This window comes from Daphnia pulex, chromosome 12 (assembly GCF_021134715.1).
Source record: "Daphnia pulex isolate KAP4 chromosome 12, ASM2113471v1".
Lineage (NCBI taxonomy): Eukaryota > Metazoa > Arthropoda > Branchiopoda > Diplostraca > Daphniidae > Daphnia > Daphnia pulex.
The window spans coordinates 8,383,704-8,395,768 of record NC_060028.1 but is presented as its reverse complement, the minus strand read 5'-3'; the positions used below and the strand labels follow the sequence as shown (position 1 = coordinate 8,395,768).

The following is a 12,065-nucleotide window of genomic DNA, read 5'->3' as shown; positions in this document are numbered from 1 at the left end:
TGTTGTATTTTGCAAGATCAATATTGTAAGTTTACATAGCACTCAGAAATATTTTCTCACATCATGCAATTATCAGCAGCAGGAGAAAATAGAAACATGCACTTGTTAATTATCAATCAATCTTGTATTTCAGCAATCTTTCAACACATCCAGAGAAATACTTCAGAACTTCGGTGTATAGGTCGGAGTAACGTAAGTAGGTGACATAGTCGGGAGAATTGCTGATGTAATACATATGAACCTCAGTTTGGTAGTAGTTTGGGTCAGGGTAATACTTAAATTCCTCATGTAGTGAACTAGGCAGCGTACGTAGTTGTGTAATAGGCGGCTGCTTCGGTGTAGTAATTGGTGGCTGCGGTGTTGTAGCTAGGTGTAGTATAGGTTGTGTTGTAGTAGACTGGAGCATCAGTGTAGTATTTCTGTTCAACGTAGCACGAAAGAGCAGCTTCTGTGTAGTAAGTCGGGACTGCGTAATACTTGGCCGCCTCAGTTGTGATTGCTTAGATCGGGGCAGAGAAGTACTTTGCCGCTTCGGTGTAGTACTCGACCGATTTGGTGGAGTAATCAGCGGGAGCCTCGTTGTAGCATCTGGGAACAGAGAAGTATTTAGGAAAATCGGGGCAATAAGTAACCGAGAACAGAGTAATACTTGGGAGCCTCGGTGTAGCAGGATGGGGCAGCATGCGTAGTCATGTAGCACTCCGTCGCCTTCGTGGTGTAGTAACTCGGGGCAGAGTAATACTTCAGGGCGTCAGTGTAGTGGCTCGGGGCAGCGTAAGTTGTGGTGTAGTACTTGAGCGCTTCAGTGTTGTAGTAGTGCGGGGTCTCGGTGTAGTAGGCAGGGCAACATGCATAGACGTGTAGAATTCCGGCGCCTTGGTGATGTAGTACTTGGGAGCCTCGGTGTAGTAAACTAGGCAGCATACGTTGTTGTGTAATAGGCGGTTTCTTCTATGTAGTACTTAAGGGCTGTGGTGTAGCGTAGGTCGTGGTGTAGTAGATTGAAACATCAGTGTAGTATTGCTGTTCAACGTAGCACGAAAGAGCAATTTTTGTGTAGGAAGTCGGGACTGCGTAATACTTGGCCGCCTCAGTTGTGGTTCTGTAGATCGGGGCAGAGAAGTACTTTGAAGGTTCGGTGTAGTACTCGACCGTCTTGGTGGAGAAATCATCGGGAGCCTCGGTGTAGCAGCTGGAAAAGAGAGGAGCATTTAGGAAAATCGTTGCAACAAGTAGCTGAGAACAGAGTAATACTTGGGAGCCTCGGTGTAGTAGGATAGGGCAGCATGCGTAGTCATGTAGCACTCCGTCGCCTTCGTGGTGTAGTAACTCGGGGCAGAGTAATACTTCAGGACGTCAGTGTAGTGGCTCGGGGCAGCGTAAGTTGTGGTATAAAACTCCGGTGCTTTGGTGGTGTAGTACTGGAAGACATCGGTGCAGGAACTGGTTGTTGCGTTAGTTGTGTAGGAAAGCGACGGCGTAGCAGTTTGGTTTCCGCCATACCAAGGAGACATCGCTGCAACAGCATTCGATCCAGCCAACAACGATACAACACCCAACAGGAGCACGACACCATAGTTGCCTAAACAGTAAATACATTTAAACATTAATATCAAACATTAACAGGCATATTAACAAATAGAAAAAAAAAATAGAATTGGTACAAAACTCAATGTAAAAATAAGAATATTTACCCATAATTGCAAATCGGTTACACGATGAGGAATGCAGTTGCTGACAGATAGGGCACTGCAGTTCGGGCACGACTTCTTTTTTTCTTAACGACACCTTTTACGCACAGTAATACTTCGGGACGTAGGTGTAGTAGCTCGGGGCAGCGTAGGTTGTGGTGTAGTACTTGAGCACTTCAGTGTTGTAGTAATGCGGGGCCTCGGTGTAGTAGGCAGGGGCAGCATACATCAAGTGTAGAAATCCGGTGCCTTAGTGATGTAGTACTTGGGAGCCTCGGTGTAGTAAACTAGGCAGCATACGTTGTTGTGTAATAGGCGGTTTCTCCTGTGTAGTACTTGGGGGCTGTGGTGTAGCGTAGGTCGTGGTGTAGTGAACTGGAGCATCAGCGTAGTATTTCTGTTCAACGTAGCACGAAAGAGCAGCTTCTGTATACTAAGTGGGGACTGCGTAATACTTGGCCGCCTCAGTTGTGATTGCGTAGATCGGGGCAGAGAAGTACTTTGCCGCTTCGGTGAAGTACTCGACCGTTTTGGTGGAGTAATCAGCGGGAGCCTCGGTGTAGCAGCTGGGAACAGAACAGTATTTAGGAAAATCGGTGCAATAAGTATCTTAGAACAGAGTAGTACTTGGGAGCCTCGTGTAGTAGGATGGGGCAGCATGCGTAGTCATGTAGCACTCCGTCGCCTTCGTGGTGTAGTAACTCGGGGCAGAGTAATACTTCAGGGCGTCATTGTAGTGGGTCGGGGCAGCGTAAGTTGTGGTATAAAACTCCGGTGCCTTAGTAGTACTTGTAGACCTCGGTGCAGTAACTGGTCGTTGCGTAAGTTGCTTTTGGGTAGTAAGGCGGCGGCGTTGCGGTTTGGTTTCCGCCATACCCAGGAGACATCGGTACACCAGTGGTCGACCCAGCCATCAACGATACAACACCCAACAGCATATGACGCCTTATTAACTAGACATTAAAACACATTCAAACGTAAATATTAAATAATGACAGGCATACATAAAGAAAAAAAGTAGGATTGACACCAATCTCAATGTAAAAAAGAGAATATTTACCCATGGATGCGAACTGGCAATACGGTGAAGAAGGCAGATGGTGGCAGATGGTGACAGATAGGCCTCAGCAGTTGTTGCCGTGTCGGAGATGCTCACTCGACTGATGTCTCTGGCCTTTTCTCTCTCCTTTTTATACGATTTTTTGATCACCCTCACCTCTTAAGCCTTGCGGGTATTGTAGCTATTTGATAATGATGAAACACGTACCTTTCTCACCCAACCTCTCCGCCGTCGCATGATACGTTTTATGTAATGATATGACCTTCAAGCGCGAAGGAAATGCAAACTAGGGCCTTTCCTTCTTTAGGTTGGCGTTGCTGGGGATGGGTCTACAACAACAAATATCAAAATGAATACCAAATAGCTGAGCCTTGCGGGTATTTTATCTGTTTGATAATGATGAAACACGTACCTTTCTCACCCAACCTCTACACCACCGCATTGACAGTTTTACACGTAATTTTCACCGTGACCTTCAAGCGTGAAGGACATGCAAACTGGCCGGCCCGTCTGCAGGTTGAACTCTACAATGGTAATTGAAAAATAATTAATAAACACTGCATCAGTTGGAACATGTTGAAAATATACAGTACCTCCGCATACAAAGGATCGCCATAGCCGTGGGTACTTAGTACTTACCACGGCTGTCATGGAACTGGCTGCTAGGCCAGAACCGGAGCCACTTTCGTTGAGATCCGAATGAAAACGTGCCAAACCAAAATCGGCCAAAACAGCTCGTACGACTTTTCCTTCGTCATCCCGTTGCAGTAAAACATTGGTGGATTTCACGTCATGGTGGACCATAACTGAACCGCCCGGCTCCTGCTGAGTGGAATGCTGCTGAGTAGATGGAGAGCGATTAGCATCTTTTGATTCACGACTAATTTGAATTTGCTGTTTTTTGCTTGGCCACCGAAGAAAAGAACAGCGAAAAGAAAAGAGTCCCTCCGTTGGCGAATTCAAAGACGAGCGAGACTCTAATCGATGCGTCACCATCACTCGATTCGTTATCCATGCAAAGACCAAGCAGTCCAATAATATTGCGGTGCTACACGAATATTTAAAACTTATTAACGAATTTAGAAAGGTAAAAAAGTAGATAAAAAAAGTAATCTTCGAAAATTTAACAAGTTGAGCTTTGTTGGTGGAATAGTTATCGTAAGTAATCACCAAATGTTTACCGCACAACAACTGCCGATAAATGTTTACAGGGATAAAACTAACAAAAAAAGCTCAAACACGAATACGTGTATTGACATCAATTGTTATCCTATCGACGATGTGAAATAATAACAGGAAAAGGCAAAAAGCTCTTGGGTTGATAATAAAATGTTATCAAAATACATAACGACTACATTAAAGTTGGTCGATATGAAATCACTTCATTCCAGGCTTCATGGGGAAACCATCAGCCAACGAGGAATCTTGAAGCTCCGTTTTATGTTCTAATGGAATGCAAGGATCTTCTGCTGCCACATCATTAGGTTGTGGCTGACCGAAAAATGAACTGATCTCTTCTAACGTTTTCCCTTTAGTTTCAGGGAGAAAAAGTCCGACAAAAACGACGGCCGTCAGGCAGCATGTTGCATAAAGGCCATAAACACTAGCAAGTCCCATTGTCGTGGCCATCAGAGGAAAGGTTCGCACCACCACAAATGTACACAAGACGCTGAACGAGACAGAAATGGTACCCATTCGATGGCGATATTCCGACGGGAAGAGCTCGCCCATCACCAACTGGGGTACAGCACCAAAACCGAAGGAATAAGAGATGATAAAAGACATGAGGCAGAGTAAAGGAAGCCAGCCCAGTTCGGCGAGTAAATTCTGCTCCTCCACGGTACTTTCATCCGCAACAGAAAATTCCTCCCATGCCTTTTTCACATAAACAAAGGCACCCAATCCGGAGAGCGATACCGCCATAAAAGTCCCCGAAGTCATCAGTAGTACACGACGTCCAAATCGATCAACCTATAGGTAAAAATAACCTACTTTAATTGTGAATGTCAAAAGTTATTATCAAATGATTGCAGTCATACCAATAGAGCCGATATCACTGTGAAAATCAATTGCACAACTCCGATCATAATGCTGGATACAAATCGATCTATAGTGCTCCCAGCTTCCTGGAAAATACTGGCCGAGTAAAATACGATAGCGTTGATGCCACTAAATTGCTGAAAGAACATTAGTGCCATAGAGATGATCAAGGGTTTCATTAAATGACAGCTTGTCAATATTTTGATATAGCGGATGTTATTAGACCCATGCGAGTTGTCATTGAATTTAATGCGCTCAAACTCCGGCTCAATGTCGGTGTACCTGAAAGTAAAGGAAATGTTACGTTTAAACAACATTGTTTAATCCCCAACCGCTAAAAAAGTTAACATCTAACTTACTTTCCGCGAAGTTGTTGAAGTGCAACCTTAGCCTGTGATTCCTGATGGTGAGAAATGAGCCAAGAAGGTGTCTCTGGCATAAACATCTAAAACAGATCAGTACAAACCAATAAAACACAATAGGTGAATAGGGTTATATTATACGGGAAAAAAGAAATCGGTAAATTAAAGTACGTCTCCTATTTACCATTGCCAAGCCTAACACAATTGGCATGGATCCGATTATGAAACACAGAATTTGCCATTCGACAACAGCCCCGATAATGTAGGCAATTAGGATCCCCAATGAAAGAAATGTGGCTGTGAAAGAACCCAAAGCTCCACGTATCCTTGGAGAAGCGCATTCGCTCACCTATGACATTGAATCAATTAAATAAGGTTTAACGCAAATAATTCAATTTGAAAGAAAGAGAGGTAAAAAAATAGGTATTACATAAATCTGGGAAGTAGGTGCAGAAGCTCCAGTTAGTAATCCGGTGATAACACGTCCGATGAAGAGAAGCGGCGTCCAATTCACGTAATATGACAATCCCATCAGATAAAAACCCAAAACGTAGGGTATTGATATGGTGGCAAGAGTCATGCGTCTACCAAAAAATTCCATCGGGAATGCGATCATCAAACTGCCAAAAATGCCACAAAGTGGTGGCAGAGATGCTGAGAAAAGTCAACAGCAACAGTTATGAGTAAGACTTCCAAATGGGGTAACACAAGGCAAATAGACGGTAACGTTTGTAAGCCAAAGATTTCAATACTTATCCAAGCAGCTTCTTCTTGTTCCAGATGCAGCGTATCATTTGTCTCCGCCGTTAACTGCGGGATGGCAGACGAACTCCTATATTATCGCGTTAAATAAATAACAAACATTAGGTTGTAAAATAAAAGTAAGATAAGATAATTTAAGTAGACAATTAGAAATCGAAAGCGAGAAGGGGGATATTACCATCCACGAACGAGACCGGTACAGAGCATGGCCCATGAGGCTGAAGTTGCGCAAACAATCTAAATTATAAACGATAATAACAAAAGAAAGAATAAAACAAATCAATTTTGTATAGAACGGGGTTGACAAACCCCCACAACTTTCTTTTCTGTGACTATCGCCCCCTCTTTTATGTTGTTCCATGTTTCTCTTTTCTTTGTCTTGTGGAGTTCAAACCGAAAAATCCATTTCCACTCTCTTGCGTCTCTCACCTTTCGACTACCCGCAATATTAGAGGTTATAATTCAATAGAATATCGCCTTCGGCCTATCTTTATTCTCCCCTCATCAAAATGATATTTAAGAGCAATTTAGCCTAAGGCTGTCTTAGGAACCCCATCGACAATAGGAAATCCTAGACAACTTTAAATGAGAGTCCGAACAATCACCATGGAGGAATCAAACAAAAATTTAACGAGAAATATGTTTAGAGCAGAATTTTAAATAACTTACTTGCGGAGCTACTTTCTGCCAATTTTTGAAGGGAGGAAGAGTCTTGCGAGTCTTCATAATTGTCTAAATCCAACTACTTTGCTGGCGGTAGTTGATAGGGAATAAGGCGCGCACAAGTTTCACCGCTCTTCTCCAAGTCCCAAGAGTGAATGATTTTTTGAACGTCAGAGACTGGTCACTTTTATCGCCTCCAACGACTCTTGCATAGGTAACATGACCCTAATGACTCTCCCCCATAAGTTACTTTACTTTTTACTTGCTTTTCCGGATTGTTGGTCTTTCAAGTTCTTGTCTTTGCATCACTCCATATGCATCCTTGAAAAGTACGAAAGTGAAAATCATTATCATATATTAGCGATTATCGATTAGTACTTACGCAATGACCAATAGTCTCGGTAGAGCGCATCATGCTGGACAAATCGGTAGAGATGTAAAAGAAAAAGCCCTCAAGGTTGAAAGGGGATACTTTTACCGCTTTTACATAACAGAACAAGCGTGAGTAGCATCCGGACCATGATGGTTGCTTGGGGAATGTGCAATACTTGCCAGATGACAACATTCTCCTTGTGGAATCAGCGAATCATCTATCTCACATTTCGAACATTCATCAGTTTGATACCCTTACATGATAACAAATTGAGTGGATGAATACGCTGAAGAAAAAACAACTTTTAATCTGATTTAAAAAACCTTAGTCTTGCCATTTCAATTGGCAGACAAGGAAAAGTGTAACAGCTTCTGTTTCTGATGCCCAATTGCAATCTTATCAATTTGTTTTCCATCCTATTAAGCAAAAAAAAATTTTTTCATGGATCAGTTAACATCATAACATTTTAATTATTTAAACTTTCACTGCACACACAATCAGCAAATGAAAATTTTAATTGCAAGATAGATGTTAAACAATTGTTTTGAAAGGTTATTTGCAAAGAGGTATTTAACTTGATGTTCGCAAAGACAATCCATTTAACTGTAAATGTCTCATGATACAGATGATACAGAATGAAAAGTACTTCTCCATTATTGTGTATCAAGTTAAATACCTATATGGCATGGCTCGTGGATTCCAACAGCAAGGCAGCCATTGGCCAAAAACGATGCAAGAAGCTCACAAATAATATAGGCAGGCAAACAAATTTAGATTTCACAGAAAGGAGGAAATAAACATTAATAGGCAACAATAATATGCAGTCTAGAGTCTACATGAGTCAAAAGTAGCACGTTAATTACTAGTCTGGAACACCTTTTAATTATCTTATAACTTTTAGCCTAGTCTGTGATGCTATTCAACAGGATTGTAATAGACACAGTAATTAGTTTCACCTTGCTTCACAGTCAGTGGTTCCACTTTAATACTCGTAATAAATTGAGAGTAAAAATTCAGAAACAAAATGAGAAAGTGAGGTTTAAACACGTGTTCAAATTTACAAACTGTGAACTGCTGTTGCAGTCGATACTCGAGACAAAGTATTCCGCATAATCCGCGCAGTTATTTATTACATGTTTAATCAATTCCGGCAAAATGTAATTACGAAGTGAAGTGAAATGCACCTATAACATGAAAAACCATGTGTGGCAAATATCGAGGGACTTCCGTGTTAGCGAAATTTCTGAACTTTTCCAAAAGTTTACTTACTTATTTTATTTTGTTATTACTTAATTGTGTTGACTTAATTGTGTCGATACTGGATTTATGTTCCTTTTCATTAAAAATACAACAAGAAATCTATGTGAAAGGAAACTAAAAATAACAAAGCGAGCCCTTCCTTTATTTACAAAACATTTTTTTTACTTTTCGGTCGCTCCAATAATATCCGCAGGTAAGGCTATTTAACGTATCTGGTAAATATTGACACTTATGTTTCAGCATTGACATCGATAAAGTTATAATGATCACAGAACAGCTCAGAATTTATCAAAACAAATTTAGCTCTAAAAAAATAAAAGAAAGAAAATTCTATCAAATTCCTTCTACTGTCGCATTTGCAAGGGCTAGAGGTTCATTTTCAGGTTGAATGCAAGTTGCAACATTTTTTGGTACTGGCTGACCGAAGAATTTACTGATCTCTTCCAAAGTTTTCCCTTTAGTTTCAGGGAGAAAAAGTCCGACAAAAACGACGGCCGTCAAGCAGCAGGCTGCATAAAGGCCATAAACACTTGCAAGTCCCATAGTGCTGGTCATCAGAGGAAAAGTTCGTACCACCAAAAATGTACAGCCTAGGCTGAATGAGGCGGAAATGGTACCAAGTCGATGACGATACTCCAAAGGGAAAAGCTCGCCCATCACTAATTGAGGTACAGCGCCGAAACCGATGGAATAAGAGATGATGAAAGTCATGAGACAGAGTAAGGGAAGCCAGCCCAGTTCAGCAATTACAGTCGGCTCTGCCACTGTACCGTCATCCACAACAACAGACAACTCTTTCCAAGAATTTTTCACATAAACAAAGGCACCTAATCCGGAGAGCGATATCGCCATAAAAGTTCCGGAAATCATTAGTAGTACTCGACGTCCAAATCGATCAACCTAAATAAGACGGAAACATGACAGTTATTGTCCTTAATCAAAGCCAAAGAAATATGCTTACCAAGAGAACCGAAACCATAGTGAACACCATTTGCACAAGACCAATAATGATGCTGGATACAAAACGATCTAAGCTACTACCGGCGTCTTCGAACACGCTGGCGGAATAAAAGACGATAGCATTGATGCCGCTAAACTGCTGGAAGAACATCAATGTCATGGAGATGAGCAAGGGTTTCATTAAATAGCTGTTGGTTAGTATTTTGGCATAGCTTGAATTTGGTAGTTGCGCGTTGGCATTTGTTCTGATGCGCTCAAATTCCGTTTCAACGTCCGTGTATCTGAAAATATAAGGAAGAGTAAACATGGCCATGAATCCAAGGGAAAATGGAACTGGAAATGGAATATCAAGTCAACGTCAAGTTGCTGTAATCGTATACTCACTTGCCGCGAAGTTGCTGAAGTGCAACCTTGGCCTGTGATTCCTGATCGTGAGAAACGAGCCAAGAAGGAGTCTCCGGCATCAAAAGCTATGCCATAAAGATAGCCGAAGCAAAAACATATTCACAAGGTTACACCGAGGGTCACAACATATAACTACCTGTAATTTCTCTTCAATAACAGTCTCTAGAATGTATCTTTTGTTTACCATTGCTAAACCCAAGACGATAGGCAGGGATCCAATGACGAAGCACATTACTTGCCACTCGACGACGGCTCCAATAATGTAAGCAATCAAGATACCAAACGACATGAAGGTGGATGTAAATGATCCTAGAGCTCCTCGCACCCTTGGGGAAGCGCATTCACTCACCTGTAATGAAGAAATTAACCATTAATAATGGGTGATTAGATCACATTTATGTAGTGAGAATGTGGTTACATAAATCTGTGAAGTGGGTGCCGATGCACCCGTAATCAAGCCAGTGATGGTGCGACCAATAAAAAGAAGGGGCGCCCAATCCACGTAATACGACAATCCCATCAGATAAAATCCTAGAACGTAGGGTATTGAAATGGTTGCCAATGTCATGCGGCGGCCGTACATTTCCATTGGATAGGCGATCAGCAAACTGCCAAAAATGGCACAAAGGGGAGGCAAAGACGCTGAAAAAAAATAGAATTATTTTTAAAATTAGAAAGTAAATCCTTATCATGTATTTGGATATTTATTAAGTCATACTTATCCATGCGGCTTCCTCTCGTTCGAGATGCAAGGTTTCGTTGTTCGCAGAAGTCAACTGCGGAACGGCAGACGAACTCCTGTAATTTTCGCATAAAACACAAGTGTTTAAATAAAAATACAAGACAGACATATAAAAATGAATTCTATTATTACCATCCACGAACGAGACCTGTGCAGAGCATGGCCCATGATGCTGAAGCCGCGCAAATAATCTAAATGACAAAAGACAAAGAAAGAGAAAACTGTCATTTTATTAACATGGACATAAGGTTAACAACTCTCTACTTTCTTTCCTTTCAATGGACCACTTTTATTTCAAGAAGGAATTCCTTTACTTTCTTTGACCCACGTTTCTCTTTTTCTTTGTTTCCCGGTTTTCCCACTGAGAAATTTGATTACCTATCAGATCGGTTTGTACGCTCAAAACCGACCGCACTATATTAATAAAGGATAATAATTGGTAGGCTTTTCTGTTAAATTAAGACCGTATCGCAGACCCACTATTTAACAATCACAAAGCATTATTTTTCTGCTGACAACACAATCACCTTAAAAATGTAACAATGAAAGAAATACTTTTTCTTTTGTAATTGAAAATATTATTTTTACCTGCGGAGCCACTTTAGGCCAGTTTTTGAACGGCGGGATAGTTTTGCGAATTTTCGTTGTTGAACAGTCACCCATGATGGCAGGAATATGAAGTGCAGGGAACTAGCGTGAGCACCGCCGATCTCGAAGGTGAGAGTAGGACGAATGAATTCTGCACTGCCAATTTCGGCTACTTATATCGCCTCCGATGTTTCTTGTATGAGTAGTACTTGCTAGACAAATAATGACCCTAATGATTCGATTCTATTGCCCTAAGCGGGAAAAGCGGGTAAGGTGGATTTCCACCTTTCTCTTTACAAATCTTCTTCACGTCATTTTATCCTTGGAACTTCTCCATGGCCAAATAAGGAACTCCTGGACTAGTTTTACACTACGGTGACTATGATGTCTCGTGTAACATTAACTTTCAAGGATAAACGAACCTTACATTTACGTATTCACCTTGACCGCATGGATGTTATGAAAGGAGCATTCTTTCGATGGACATAAGGGCTCATCTCTCAAATTTTATGCATCACCTATAAAACCAAAGTCCAAACCGTTTAAAATTTTTAAATTTTTAAATAAATTAAATAAAACTGTGTACAATAATAAATTACCTCTTTTTCAATTAACTTGCTGACGAGCTTTTAAACTGTACTTGTGGGCGGAAGAGTAATCCAAAGTCAAAAAGGTGCAAGTCATCCTTTTCACTATAATTATTTTAGATTTCCCAAGGTTTCGAAGGTACGTTTTCTGTGTCAAATTTGCAAGAGTTAACCATGCGAACGAAGCTTTGTTCTTCCCAGATCCGCCTTTCTAGCTGTCGATGGTAACCAACTTTTCTTTTGGTGTGAGAGCAATTCCGAATTGTACGTACTACATTACGTCATCACTAGTTAAGTGTTCTTCATCAGTATTTTTAGCTTCACTGTCCTTGGTTTTTTAAGAGGAACCCTCCTGTGAATCGAATTGCCATACTTTCCCGGACTCAATTTATAAATATAAAAAGTTTTGTAGCGATAAGCCAGTTTGATGACCACGGATGAAATAGAAAGTTACCTTTGGGTGGATGACCAAATAATGGAAAGAGAAATAAAGTTTCAGGAAGAAGTAAATTTTAATAAATTTTACTCTGATACCCTTTATCCAAATTTTTCAAAGGCAGGCTGGCAGCTAG

At 41.0% G+C, this 12,065-nt stretch overlaps 1 protein-coding gene across 5 annotated transcripts; it reads right to left on the bottom strand.

The window, feature by feature from the left end:
* Window positions 1–3,984: 3,984 nt before the first annotated feature.
* On the bottom strand, window positions 3,985–11,969 carry LOC124210033 (facilitated trehalose transporter Tret1-2 homolog). 5 transcript variants are annotated; one of them, XR_006881130.1, is made up of 11 exons: window positions 11,506–11,969; window positions 10,907–11,424; window positions 10,451–10,509; window positions 10,295–10,374; window positions 9,995–10,218; window positions 9,761–9,925; window positions 9,556–9,641; window positions 9,173–9,452; window positions 7,628–9,111; window positions 6,961–7,367; window positions 6,646–6,899 (listed from the first exon to the last, which is right to left on the bottom strand). XR_006881130.1 is itself a non-coding variant. In XM_046608312.1 (10 exons), the coding sequence occupies exons 3-10, from the start codon at window positions 6,639–6,641 to the stop codon at window positions 4,129–4,131; spliced, it is 1,548 nt and encodes a 515-aa protein (XP_046464268.1). In that variant the 5' UTR covers window positions 6,642–6,899; window positions 6,961–7,367; window positions 7,908–8,238; the 3' UTR covers window positions 3,985–4,128. The 5 variants fall into 5 exon arrangements, 4 of the variants coding, with proteins under 4 accessions (XP_046464268.1, XP_046464269.1, XP_046464267.1 ...); XM_046608312.1 differs by lacking the exons at window positions 9,173–9,452; window positions 9,556–9,641; window positions 9,761–9,925; ... (3 more) ...; window positions 10,907–11,424; window positions 11,506–11,969 and adding exons at window positions 3,985–4,722; window positions 4,791–5,073; window positions 5,151–5,236; ... (2 more) ...; window positions 5,906–5,985; window positions 6,094–6,152 and having other exon boundaries at window positions 6,585–6,899; window positions 7,908–8,238; XM_046608313.1 differs by lacking the exons at window positions 9,173–9,452; window positions 9,556–9,641; window positions 9,761–9,925; ... (3 more) ...; window positions 10,907–11,424; window positions 11,506–11,969 and adding exons at window positions 3,985–4,722; window positions 4,791–5,073; window positions 5,151–5,236; ... (2 more) ...; window positions 5,906–5,985; window positions 6,094–6,152 and having other exon boundaries at window positions 6,585–6,899; window positions 7,628–7,832.
* Between the last annotated feature and the right edge of the window lie 96 nt (window positions 11,970–12,065).